Consider the following 14,431-nt stretch of genomic DNA (forward strand, 5'->3'; position numbering starts at 1 on the left):
TTTTGGGTAAGATGAAGTATTAAAAGTGGAAACACAAATGTCCATCAATAGACGAAAGGATAAATAAAATGTGGTGTATCAATACAATGGAATTATTTTTTGGCAATAAAAGTAATGAAGAGTTGGCGGCGCCTGTGGCTCAGTCAGTAAGGCACCGGCCCCATATACCGAGGGTGGCGGGTTCAAACCTGGCCCCTGCTGAACTGCAACCAAAAAATAGCTGGGCGTTGTGGCGGGCGCCTGTAGTCCCAGGTACTCGGGTGGCTGAGACAAGAGAATCGCCTAAGCCCAGAAGTTGGAGGTTGCTGTGAGCTGTGTGATGCCATGGCACTCTACCGAGGGCCATAAAGTGAGACTCTGTCTCTACAAAAAAAAAAAAAAAAAAAAAAAAAAAAGAAAAGTAATGAAGAGTTAATGTTAATGCATGCTACAACAGCAGCACTTGTGGCTCAAGGAGTAGGGTGCCAGCCCCATATACTGGGGGTGGGTGGGGCGATAAGCCCGGCCCCGGCAAAACTGCAATACATGCTACAACATAGATAAACTTCAGGCAGGGTGCAGTGGCCTGAAGAGTTATGTTAATGCATGCTACAACAGCGGCACCTGTGGCTCAAGGACTAAGGCGCCAGCCCCATATACCGGAGGTGGAGGGCAACAAGCCCAGCCCAGGCCAAAACTGCTATACATGCTACAACATAGGTAAACTTCAGGCAGGGTGCAGTGGCTCATGCTTATAATCCCTGCACCTTAAGAGGTCAAAGCAGGACCAGGGTAGGCAATATTTTTTCATTTCCAGAAAAAATATAAAAAATTTATAAAGAAAAAATTGCTAGGTATGGTGGCACAAGCCTGTGGTCCCAGCTACTCGAAGGCTAAAGAGGGAAAATCACTTGAGCCTAGATGTTTCAGACTGCAGTGAGCTATGATCACACCACTGCACTCCAGCCTAGGTGATGGAGCGAGACCATGTCTCCAAAAAAAAAAAAAAAAAAAAAAACTGGCTCACCAGCCACATATACCAAGGGTGGTGGGTTTGAACCCAGCCTGGGCCAGCTAAACAACAACAACTGCAACAAAAAATAGCCAGACGTTGTGGTGGGTGCCTGTAGTCCCAGCTACATGGGAGGCTGAGGAAAGAGAATAGCTTGAACCCAAGAGTTCGAGATTGCTGTGAGCTGTGACGCCACAGCATTCTACTGAGGGCAACATAGTGAGACTCTTTCTCAAAAATAAAATAAAATAAAATAAAAATAAATAAATAAATAAAACTAAAAAAAGGAAACCCAGATAAAACTTGAAAACATTATGCTAAGGCCAGGAGTGGTGGCTCACTCCTTTGATCCTAGCACTCTAGGAGGCCAAAGTGGGCGGATTGCTTGACTTCAGGAGTTCAAGACCAGCCTGAGCAAGAATTAGACCCCTTGTCTCTAAAAATAGCCGAGTGTTGTAGCAGTAGCCTGTAGTCCCAGCTACTTGGGAGGCTGAGGCAAGAGAAATCAGTCGTGCCCAAGAGTTGGAGGTTGCTGTGAGCTGTGACACCACAGCACTCTACATAGGGCGACAGCTTGAGACTCTGTCTCAAAAAAAAGAAAATGAAATGTCCAAAATATGTCTATTTTCTATAGAAACAAAGTAGATTAACAGTTCACTAAGGGGCTATTCCAGAGGTAGTGACTGTTCACAGTCACAGGCTGCACTCCTTGTTCTATTCTTTCCCCAATTCTCACTCATTATTGTATTTGACTACTCTATAAAATGAAAAAAGGAAAAAAATAGTTGCCTAGGGATTGGGGGTAGGCAGGAAGGTTGGGGAAAATATGGAGTAGCTGCTAATGAATATATATGAGGTTTATTTTTTTGTTTGAGACAAACCCTCAAGCTGTCTCCCTGGGTAGAGTGCGTGGCATCACAGCTCACAGCAACCTCCAAATCCTGGGCTCAAGCAATTCTCCTGCCTCTGCCTCCCAAGTAGCTGGGACTACAGGCGCCTGCCACAACGCCCAGGTATTTTTTGGTTGCAGCTGTCACTGTTCTTTGGTGGGCTGTGTTGGATTTGAACCCGCCAGCTGGGGTATATGTGGCTGGCACCTTAGCCGCTTGAGCCACAGGCGCCAAGCCAATATATGAGGTTTCTTTTTGGGGTGATAAAAATGTTCTAAAAGTGATGTGATGATGGTTTTACAACTCTGACTATACTAAAACCTATTCAACTGTACCATTTTTTTTTGTTGTTGTTGCAGTTTGGCCGGGGCTGGGTTTGAACCCGCCACCCTCGGCATATGGGGCCGGCGCCCTACTCACTGAGCCACAGGCGCTGCCCTCAACTGTACCATTTTTTTTTTTTTTTTTTTGTAGAGACAGAGTCTCACTTTATGGCCCTCAGTAGAGTGCCGTGGCCTCACACAGCTCACAGCAACCTCCAACTCCTGGGCTTAAGCGATTCTCTTGCCTCAGCCTCCCGAGTAGCTGGGACTACAGGCGCCTGCCAGAACGCCCGGCTATTTTTTGGTTGCAGTTCAGCCGGGGCCGGGTTTGAACCTGCCACCCTCGGTATATGGGGCCGGCGCCTTACCAACTGAGCCACAGGCGCCGCCCCAACTGTACCATTTTAAATGGGCGAATTATATCTCAATAGAGCTATTACTAAGTTAAAAAAGAGAGAGAGATAAGAAAGGTAGTTGTGCCAGGCACAGTGTCTCACACCTGCAATCCCAGCACTCTGGGTCACCAAGGTGGGTGGATTGCCTGAGCTCATAGGTTTGAGACCAGCCTGAGCAAAAGCAAGATCCCATCTCTAAAAATAGCCGGGCATTATGGAGGGCACCTACTGTCCCAGCTACTCGGAAGGCTGAGGCAAAAGAACTGCTTGAGCCCAAGAGTTTGAGGTTACTGTCATCTATGATGCCATAGCACTATACCAAGGGTAACAAAGTGAAATTGTCTCAAAAAAAGAAAGATGGTTGTATAAATAGCAAAGGCTCTGAGATCACAGACTTGGACCTTGAATTGACACTACACTTCCTTGGCTGCGATTCCATGAACAAATTATCTAACTTCTAAGCTTTAGTTTTTTCAGTATAGTAAAAAGGAGGAAAATATCTAGTTACCTACAGAATTGTAAGCATGAAGTATTATTTAATGACACATAGTAAGTGCTCAAAAAAGTAGGTTTTCTCCCTAATTTCTCTCCATAGAGTAAAACAGTATTTCTTTACACCAAAATGTAGTTCCCAGGCCAACATCTTCATTGTCCAGGTACTTTTTTTTTTTTTTCTTTGAGACAGAGCCTCGAGCTGCTGCCCTGGGTAGAGTACCATGGCATCATAGCTCACAGCAACCTCAAACTCCTGGGCTCAAGCGAGTCTCCTGTCTCCGCCTCCCAAGTAGCTGGGAGTACAGGCGCCCGCCACAACGCCTGGCTATTTTTTGGTTGCAGCCATCATTGTTGTTTGGCGGGCCCGGGCTGGATTCGAACCTGCCAGCTCAGGTATATGTGGCTGGCACCTTAGCTGCTTGAGCCACAGGCGCCAAGCCTCTCCAGGCACTTTTTAAAAATACAAATTCTGGTCCATGTCTATAGTCTCAGCACACTGGGAAGCTGAGACAGGAGGATCACTTGAAGGCAGGAGTTCAAGAACAGCCTGAGCCATTGCTGTTTCTACAAAAAAACTCAATAATCATGGGCAGTGGTACACATCTGTAGTCCCAGATACTCCAGAGGCTAAGACTGGAGGATCTCTTGAGCTCAGTAGTTTGAAGCTGCACTGATGTATGATGCGACTGTATATTAGCTTAGACAACTGAGCAACATCTTGTCTCCAAAACAAAGCAAAACAAATACAAATTTTCAGGTCCCACATCATTTTGAATCAGAAACTCTAGAAAGTGAGCACAGCAATCTGTATTGTAACAAGTCTTCCAGTGTAAATACATGCTCAAGTTTGAGAACCAGTGCTTTATACTGATGATGTAAACTATGCAAGCGAATTACGTGTATGGCAGTTTTGAAGCTTTTTGAGCAAAGGTTGAATTTGGTCAAATAATTATATAGGACCCCAAATAACTTTTGTTTACATGAGTTATATCTATCAATAGTTACCTATATTAGAAATTAAAACAAGGAAATTTTTAAATATTAATTCATTTTTAAAAATTACATCAAGCAATCACACATTAACATGAATAACATGTTCTTATGAAAAATAACTATTGGGCAAAACAAAATAATTATAAGAACATCACTGTTTCAACATTTTTGGAATTCTCTTTAATGGCTAACTTAATTGAAAATAGCTGGAAGGCCGGGTGCGGTGGCTCATACCTGTAATCCTAGCACTCTGGCAGGCCAAGGCGGGCAGATTATTTGAGCTTGGAAATTCCAGACCAGCATGAGCAGAAGCAGACCCTGTCTTTAAAAAATAGCTGGGCATTCTAGCGGGTGCCTATAGTCCCAGCTATTTGGGAGGCTCAAAAAAAAAAAAAAAAAAACAAAAACCTGGAGGCAGTGCCCCTAGCCCAGTGAGTAGGCCTCCAGCCACACATACTGAGGCTGGCGGGTTAGAGCCTAGCCCAGGCCTGCTAAACAACGACAACTACAACCAAAAAATGGCCAGGCCAGTGTATGGTGCCCCATGATCGCATTAATGTACACAGCTATGATTTAATTATAAAAAAAAAAAAAAAAAAGATTTTAAAAAGAAAAAAAAAAAATAGCCTGGCATTCAGGTGGGCACCTATAGCCCCAGTTACTTGGGAAGCTGAGGCAAGAGAATCGCTTAAGCCCAAAAGTTTGAGGTTGCTGTGAGCTGTGACAGCACGGTACTCTACCCAAGGCTACATAGTGAGTTTCTTGTCTCAAATAAATAAATAAAGCTGGAATCTCATATTTGCTTCTGCATCCAATCAGTTGTGCTATCACACAGGACATATGGTCTCTATAAAACTCCAGCATACAGTACTATTGAAAGAATGAAAGTGAGGTGGCACCTGTGGCTCAAAGGAGTGGGGCACTGGCCCCATATACCGGAGGTGGTGGGTTCAAACGTGGCTGCAGCCCAAAAAAAAAAAAAGAATGAAAGTGAAAAAGGTAGGCCAGGTGTGGTGGCTCACACCTCATAATCCTAGCACTCTGGGAGGCCAAGGCAAGTGTTCTGCTTGAGCTCAGGACTTCTAGACTAGCCTGCGCAAGAGAGAGACCCTGTCTCTAAAATAGCTGGAGGCTGGGCATGATGGCTCACACGGAGGCAAAAGGATTACTTGAGCCCAAGAGTTTGATGTTATTGTAAGCTACAATGCCACAGCACTCTACCCAGGGTGACGGTGAGACTCTGTCTAAAAAAAAGGAATAAAAAGAAAAAAGGCAAAAGACAGCAATTCACCAACACATGCCTAAACCTGAGTGGCAATATGTTTGTCTCTATACTCTTCAAATAACTGAAAAGCAACTGGAGCCCTATATGAATGAAATTAATGAGGAGGAAGAGGATGAAGGGAAGAGGGAACTAGTATTTATTGAAGATTTAGCATATGCTAGGCAGTAGGCTCAAGACTTACAAAGTACGTTTTATGTAATCCTCAAAGTTTACCTACAATGTAAATCCTTTTACATTCTTTCATTTCATAGGTAACAAAGTAGACTTAAAGTGATTAAGTCACTTGCCTAATAGGACACATCTCAAGTAGCGGAGGCAATCCTTGAACTTCTTTGTCTAAGTGAGTGATTTTCATGCGGCACACTGTTGTGTCATGGGAGGATCTTAGGTGTGCCACAAAAATTTTTAAAGATCATAAATTATATTAATTTCGAAAGAAGTTCAAAGCACAGTATGTAGATTCTTTCTTTTACTCTTTTTTTGGATCAATATAATTTAAGTGTGCCACAGAATTTTAACTACAGGTTCAAATGTGCCGTGAGATAAAAAAGGCTGAAAAACACTGCTCTAGTAGATGTGATGCTCCTGCTAACCAATATCTTGACAACAAATAAAGTATATTCAACAGGCTAAGCCTCAATATTTCCCTTTTACCTGAACCTGCTGTGGCTGCTGAACCTGGATCTGCTGTTCTTGCTGTGTTTGTGGCTGAACACTGGTGGTGACTGGACAGGCAAGTTCAAGCAAAGACCCAGCCACTTCAGTGCTGTCTGTATAAATGCAGTTCCCACTCTGTTGGTACACCATGGTAGTAGTGGCTGTCTGCTGGAACTCCTGAAGGGCTTCTGGCCCCTTAGAGGCCAATGAGTCCAGAAATTCCTTCATTCTATGCTGCGGGACAGACCGTGCCCTCACTCGGATATATTCTTCAAAGGAGATGGTGTTCTCCAGAGAATTATTCATATTGCAGAGTCCTTAGGGTACCTAGAAATAAACGGACAGAAGTCAAAATCATGCTACTGTTTTTACAACATGACATGCATAGAAACCAACACTCTTGCATCAGACTGGAATATTCAGGACAGGTATATACATCCAGAATCCAAATGTTTTATTAATTACCTTAATTTTTCAGCTAATGGTGTTTTAAAATTATTCCCATTAACACTTACTAAATCAAACTATATCATACTGAAAACAAAAAACAAAAACATGCTTCACAGGACTGGATGTAATAGGGTGAAAATATAATCCCCACCTAGCTCTATGCCAATCCCACCTTCTCTGTAGAATCAAGCACTAGACATACAATGTCACATGCAAAATTGCTCTGTGACCATCACAGAAAGTACTACCTAACAAAGAGAAGGGATTCCTACTGACACATTCTATGTCCACTACCAAGTATGTGCTCCAGTGAGACACAGGTATACCACCTACCTGTGGCAAAACTCCCATCAGAAATGCCAAAAGTCCCATTTTGCCAATATATTACTCACATTCTTTTGCAGCACAGCCTATTGGTTAAGAGCATGGACTGTGGAACCAGATTACCTGGGTTCAAATCCCAACTCCATTCCACCTCTTCTTAGCTATGTAACTCTGCACAAGTCAGTTAACCTTTGTTTTCTTGTCCATACAGAGGTGTTCAACATAGGAACTAGGCCTTCTATACTAATACCTAAATGCGGTGCATGACTGGTCTATGAAAATTAGGTCAACTTAAGGAGGTGGTAAAGGTAGAAAAGTGGCCAAGAATGGAGATTCTATTGTACTGTTAAAATAATATAGAGGAGGCTGGCTACAGTGGCTCATGCCTATAATCCTAGCACTCTGGGAGGCTAAGGCAAGTGGATAGCTTGAGTTCACGAGTTCAAGATCACCCTGAGAAAAAGGGAGATGCCGTCTCTACTAAAAATAGAAAAACTGAGGCAAAAGGATCACTTGAGCCCAAGAGTTGGAGGCTGCTGTGAGCTATAATGCCACGGTACTCTACCCAGGGTGACAGCTGGAGACTCCGTCTCTAAAAAATAAATAAATAGGCTTGGCACCTGTAGCTCAGGGCTAAGGTGCCAGCCACATACACCAAGGCTGGTGGGTTCGAACCCAGCCTGGGCCTGCCAAACAACAATGACAGGTACAACGAAACAGCTGGGCCTTATGCTGGGCGCCTGTAAGTCCCAGCTACTTGGGAGGCTGAGGCAAGAGAATCACTTAAGTCCAAGAGTATGAGGTTGCTGTGAGCTGTGACGCCACCACACCCTACCAAGGGCGACATAGTGAGACACTGTATCAAAAAATAATAAAATAAATAAAATAAAAATACATTAATTAATTAAATAATAATAATTTAGAGGAAAAGTTGAAAATGCCTTAAATAACTAGGTCATCACTAAATTTCAGAAATCACATACTGCAACTTTTTCACCAACTTTTTCTTAAGAATTAACCTGCAGGGCCAGAAGCAGTAGCTCACACCTGTAATCTTAGCACTCCGGAAGACCAAGGCGGGAGGATTCCTTGTGCTCAGGAGTTTGAGAGCAAGAGAAAAATTAGGGCAGCGGGGGGTGGGGTGGCGCCCGTAGCTCAGTGGGTAGGGTGCTGGTCACATACACCAAGGCTGGTGGGTTCAAACCCAGCCTGGGCCAGCTAAAAACAATGACAACTGCAATTAAAAAAAAAAAAGCTGGGCGTTGTGGCTGGCACCTGTAAGTCCCAGCTACTTGGGAGGCTGAGGAAAGAGACTCGCTTGAGCCCAAGAGTTTGAGGTTGCTGTGAGCTGTGATGCCACAGCATTCTACCAAAGGCAACAAAGTGAGACTCTGTCTCAAAAATAAATAAATAAATAAATAAATAATGAAATGCACAGAACAGCTAGTATAGGTCAAAGGGAATGAAGAGGGCACAAAGTGAAAGTGAAGCTGCTGCTAAGCTGCTGCTGATGGCCTCTTTTCTTCTGAAACTTAATATTCTTCCCTCTTTCCTACATCTCTTTAACTATCTCCCTTTTCCCAGCTCTCCCTTTCTAGCTGCTAGGGGCTTTCAGTTATCTTTTCTTAGAGTAGGAAATTCAGTCTAGGGCAGCGCCTGTGGCTCAAAGGAGTAGGGCACCGGCCCCATACGCTGGAGATGGAGGGTTCAAACCCAGCCCCAGCCAGAAACTAAAAAAAAAATAATAATTTTTTTTTTAGTCTATAAACCAGACTTTAAAATTATCAGCTGGGTGTGGTGGCATGTGCCTGTTATTCCAGCTACTCTAGTGGGTGACGCCAGAGAATGGCTTAAGCCAAAGAGTTAAGAGGCCACCTTGGAGAACACAGAAAAAAAAAAATCTCTAAAAAAATAAATACTATGAAAAATAAAAATTATATTATCAGTTAAACATCCATAGTACATACAAGGACAGCATCAAGACCAAACACATTGTCATTTGTTACAGATTCAGAGAAGACTACTTGCTGTGGGTGACCCATGACTACTACTTGAACATAAAGTATCAAAGGTTCTCTTTATATTAATGTCACAGAATAGCTGGAATTTCCTTAAGACATTTCTTATAATAAAGACCCTATAACATTACAAAGCTTTTTTTTTTTTGGGCGGCACTTGTGGGTCAAAGGAGTAGGGCGCCGGCCCCATATACCAGAGGTGGTGGGTTCAAACCCAGCCCTGGCCAAAAACTAAAAAAAAAAAAAAAAGCTTTGTTTTTTTGGAGACAAAGTCTCACTTTATCACCCTCGGTAGAGTGCCATAGGATCACAGCTCACAGCAACCTCCAAATCCTGGGCTTAGGCGACTCTTGCCTCAGACTCCCAAATAGCTGGGACTACAGGAATCCACCAGAACGCCCGGATATTTTTTTGTTGCAGTTTGGCCGGGGCCGGGTTCAAACCTGCCACCCTTGGTATATGGGGCCAAGCCCTACCCACTGAGCCGCAGGAGCCGCCCTACAAAATTTTTGATATGTGACTTTTTCAAACTCCTATGCCTAAGTGATCTTCCTGCCTCAGCCTCCTAAGTAGCTGGGACTACAGGTATGAGCCACCACACCCAGCCATAAATAATTTTTTTTAATATTTTAAAAAATTAAAAAGAGGGTGAATCCAGCTGGCCACTTCTGGGTCCTGACCCTGGGCATGGTTACTGGGTCTCCACCTTGTTTTAAAAAAAAAAATAAAAAAACTGGCTCAGTGCCTGTGGCTCAAGCGGCTAAGGTGCCAGCCACATACGCCTGAGCTGGAGGGTTCGAATCCAGCCCAGGCCCGCCAAACAACGACAGCTACAACCAAAAAATAGCCGGGCATTGTGGCAGGCATCTGAAGTCCCAGTTACTTGGGAGGCAGAGGCAGGAGAATAGCTTGCGCCTAGGAGTTGGAGGTTGCTGTGAGCTGTGATGCCACAGCACTCTACCTAAGGTAACAGCTTAAGGCTCTGTCTCAAAAAATAAAATAAAATTAGGACAGCACCTGTGGCTCAAAGGAGTAGGGTGCCAGCCCCATATGCTGGAGGTGGCAGGTTCAAACCCAGCCCCAGCCAAAAACTGCAAAAAAAATTAAATTAAATTAAATTAAAAACAGCATTTGTCAATTGGAATGTTCAAGTCCTACAATGTATTTTCTTCAACAATTAGTTGCATTTACATAAAATACTGAAACTCCTTGAATTTTCAAGATTGCTTGTACAAAGCCATTTTTTTTTTGACACAGAGTCTTGCTTTGTTGCCCTCTGTAGTGTGCCGTGCTATAACGATTCACAGCAACTTCAAACTCTTGGGCTCAAGTGATCCTCTTCCCTCAGCCTTTCAGAATGCTAGGATTATAGACGGAGCCACTGACCCAGGCTACACAGAAATTTAAGTTAAAGTAACGCAAGGGTCGGGAGCAGTGGCTCACGCCTGTAATCCTAGCAATCTGGAAGGCCGAGGTGAGGTGGGTGAATTGCCTGAGCTCATAGGTTCAAGACCTGAGCTCACAGGTTCAAGCTCACAGGATTGAGCCAGAGCAAGATCTCGTCTCTAAAAAAACAGCCGGACGTTGGCTCAGCACCTGTGGCTCAAGTGGCTAAGGCACCAGTCACATACACCTGAGCTGGCGGGTTCGAATCTAGCCCAGGCCCGCCAAACAACAATGACGGCTACAACTAAAAAATAGCCCGGGGCAGTGCCTGTAGCTCAAAGGGGTAGGGCCCTGACCCCATATGCCAGAGGTGGTGGGTTCAAACCCAGCCCTGGCCAAAAACTGCAACAAAAAAAAAAAAAATAGCTGGGCATTGTGGCGGGTGCCAGTGGTCCCAGCTACTTGGGAGGCAGAGGCACGAGAATCACTTGAGCCCAGGAGTTGAAGGGTGCTGTGAGCTATGATGCCACAGCACTCTACCCAGGGTGACAGCTTGAGGCTCTGTCTCAAAAAAAAAAAAGAGGGCGGCACCTGTGGCTCAGTGAGCAGGGCGCCGGCCCCATATACTGAGGGTGGCGGGTTCAAACCCAGCCCCAACCAAACTGCAACAAAAAAATAGCTGGGTGCTGGGCGGCGCCTGTGGCTCAGTCGGTAAGGCGCCGGCCCCATATACCGAGAGTGGCGGGTTCAAACCCGGCCCCGGCTGAACTGCAACCAAAAAATAGCTGGGTGTTGTGGCGGGCGCCTGTAGTCCCAGCTACTCGGGAGGCTGAGGCAAGAGAATCGCTTAAGCCCAGGAGTTGGAGGTTGCTGTGAGCTGTGTGATGCCACGGCACTCTACCGAGGGCCATAAAGTGAGACCCTGCCTCTACAAAAAAAAAAAAAAAATAGCTGGGTGTTGTGGCGGGCTCCTGTAGTCCCAGCTACTCGGGAGGCTGAGGCAGGAGAATCGCCTAAGCCCAGGAGTTGGAGGTTGCTGTGAGCTGTGTGACGCCACGGCACTCTACCGAGGGCAATAAAGTGAAACTCCGTCTCTACAAAAAAAAAAAAAAAGAAAGAAAGAACGAATTCCAAAAACAGCCGGGCATTGTGCTGGATGCTAGTAGTCCCAGCTACTTGAGAGGCTGAAGCAAGAGAAGAATCACTTGAGCCCAAGAGTTTGAGGTTGCTGTGGGCTATGATGCCACTGAACTCTACTGAGAGAGAGAAAGTGAGACTTTGTCTCAAAAAAATAAAAAAGAAATAAAAAATAGGCTCAGCACCTGTAGCTCAGCGACTAGGGTGCCGGCTACACACACTGGGGCTGGCAGCTCTAACCCAAACAATAATGGTAACTACAACAAAGAACACAAAATAGCCAGGCACTGTGGAGGGCGCCTGTAGTCCCAGCTACTGGGAGGCTGAGGCAAGAGAATCGCTTAAGCCCAAGTGTTTGAGGTTGCTATGAGCAACCACTCTACCAAGGGTGACAAAGTGAGTCTCAAAAAAAAAAAAAAAAAAAGAACAGGGTCCAAAAAACCCACTATGGTACTCATAGAGAGCAGGATGGTGAACAAGCATTTGCTTCTAAATACTCAAAGTACAGCTGCTTTGCAAAATAATATAGACAAACCGGCACTCTTATCAAAACACCCAGGAGATTTTTTTCTGGTAAGCTTAAAACTGATCTCTGCTATCCTCTATAAATTCTCCTGGAATTACACAGTACCTGACAGAGAGCAGTACCTCAATGAATGAGTTATTATTTTTATTATTCTACCACTAGAATACAAGATGGCACCATGAACAAAGATTATTCTAAATCAACAGTCTATTAGGTCTGTTTGCTAATTTTTCTTTTTTTCCATTTAAGTACTAAGGGAAGATCCAAGTACTGTTCTCACTGGAATCACCCCTTCTAAAATAAAGCACAGTCTCTCATCTCTGATACTTTTTCTGACCACCTTATATAGCTCTGTAGAGTGGGTTTTGAATATTGATGAACTAAGAGAAGATAGTCTGAGCTGCCTCAGAGCTTTGCCTCTTTCCCTGAGCTTTGAGCGCCTCTTAACACATCTACTCTTACAATGGATCCTCACAATTTAAGTTTGGTTTGAAGAACACATTCATATGGGGAAAAAAAAAATCAATTTCCATCTTAAGGAGTTCCGGTTGTATTTCTGCTCATTAACATAAGGCATCATTTCAAAGAAGCAAAATGGAAGATGTATTTCTTTCTTTTTTTTTTTTGTAGAGACAGAGTCTCACTTTATGGCCCTCGGTAGAGTGCCGTGGCATCACACAGCTCACAGCAACCTCCAACTCCTGGGCTTAAGTGATTCTCTTGCCTCAGCCTCCCAAGTAGCTGGGACTACAGGCGCCCGCCACAACGCCCAGCTATTTTTTGGTTGCAGCTCAGCCGGGGCCGGGTTTGAACCCACCACCCTCGGTATATGGGGCTGGCGCCTTACCGACTGAGCCACAGGTGCTGCCCTGGAAGATGTATTTTTTTTTTTTTTTTGTGATTTTTTTCGGCCAGGGCTGGGTTTGAACCTGCCACCTCTGGCATATGAGACCGGCGCCCTACTCCTTGAGCCACAGGGGCCGCCCAAGATGTATTTCTATTGTCAAAGATACTAGCCCACTACAGGGTTTGTGATAGAAATGATCTCACTGGGTCATTCATCTGCCCCAAAGCTTTTACACAAGTCCCTGATTTAGCGGCATTTTCATCATGGTTCAAAACGGTTCTATTTTTGTTTATTTCTCACCCGCTTCCCCCCCCCTTTTTTTTTTTGACAAAGTCTTACTATGTCACCCTCAGTAAAGTACCGTGGCGTCACAGCTCACAGCAACCTCCAACTCCGAGGCCTAAGCGATTCTCCTGCCTTAGTCTCCCAAGCAGCCGGGACTACTGGTGCCTGCCACAGCGCCCAGCTATCTTTTGGTTGCAGTTGTCGTTGTTTGGCAGGCCGGGGCTGGGCTCAAACCAGGCAGCTCCAGTATATGCGGCTGGCTACCCAGCTGCTGAGCTATAGGCACTGAGCCTCTCTCTCGCTTTCTTCTGCTCAGACTAGAATGCTATAGCATCAGCCTAGCTCACAGCAACCTCAAACTCTTGGGCTCAAAGGATCCTCTTGCCTCTGTCAGACTTCTGGGTAGCTGGGACTACCGGCGCCCGCCACAACACCAGGCTAGTTTTTCTATTTTTAGTAGGGGGGGGTCTCACTCTTGCTCAGACTGGTCTCAAACTTGTAAGTTCAACCAATCCACCCTTCTCAGCCTCCAAAAGTGCTAGGATTACATGTATGAGCCACCATGCCCAGCTAGTTCTATTTTTGGACAATATGCACTTTCAACCGGAATTTAAAATTCCTGTAACTACTAAATATTGATGAGTTGTAAAGCAGCACAATCACTTACATTACCTAATGAAGTTGAAAATATCCATTCCATAAAATCCAATAATTCTTTTTTCTTTTTTTTTTGTAGAGACAAGAGTCTCACTTTACTGCCCTTGGTAAAGTGCCGTGGTGTCACACGGCTCACAGCAACCTCTAACTCTTGGGCTTAGGCGATTCTCCTGCCTCAGCCTCCCGAGTAGCTGGGACTACAGGCACCCGCCACAACGCCAGGCTATTTTTTTGTTGCAGTTTGGCCGGAGCTGGGTTTGAACCCGCCACCCTCGGCATATGGGGCCGGCGCCCTACTCACTGAGCCACATTCTATCTCTTGGCATATATAACATATACAGGGTACTTTTACAAAACTATTCAATGCACACTGTTAATAGCCCCAAACTGGAAGCAGCTTAGATAATTATCAATATTGGAATGAATAGGGTTGGATATGGTGGCTCACGCCCGTAATCCTAGCACTTTGGGAAGCTGAGGTGGGTGGATTGCCTGAGCTCAGGAGTTCGAGACATGCCCTAGCCCAAACGACATCCCCGTCTCTAAAAATAGCTGGGCGTTGTGACAGGCGTCTATAGTCCCATCTACTTGGGAGGCTGAAGCAAAAGAATCACTTGAGCCCAAGAGTTTGAAGTTGCTGAGAGCTATGACGCCATACCACTCCATTGAGGGTAACAAATTGAGACTCAAAAAACAAAATGAGTCTCAAAAATAAATAAATAAATGTTAAAAAAATAGGGGAACGAATAAATACATTATGCTATATTCATAC

The 14,431-nt window shown here is 44.7% G+C and overlaps 1 protein-coding gene across 9 annotated transcripts in view; it reads right to left on the reverse strand.

Moving 5' to 3' along the window:
- QRICH1 (glutamine rich 1) overlaps nucleotides 1-14,431 on the reverse strand; it is a 63,261-nt gene that overhangs the window by 44,599 nt on the left and 4,231 nt on the right. For all 9 annotated transcript variants that reach the window (XM_053599080.1, XM_053599074.1, XM_053599077.1 and 6 more), the window contains one exon: nucleotides 6,027-6,356. In XM_053599080.1, the coding sequence (XP_053455055.1) occupies nucleotides 6,027-6,335 (309 nt within the window). In that variant the 5' untranslated portion in view covers nucleotides 6,336-6,356. The remainder of the gene's footprint in view (nucleotides 1-6,026; nucleotides 6,357-14,431) is intronic.

Source organism: Nycticebus coucang, chromosome 8 (genome assembly GCF_027406575.1).
Source record: "Nycticebus coucang isolate mNycCou1 chromosome 8, mNycCou1.pri, whole genome shotgun sequence".
In the NCBI taxonomy this organism is placed as follows: Eukaryota; Metazoa; Chordata; class Mammalia; order Primates; family Lorisidae; genus Nycticebus; species Nycticebus coucang.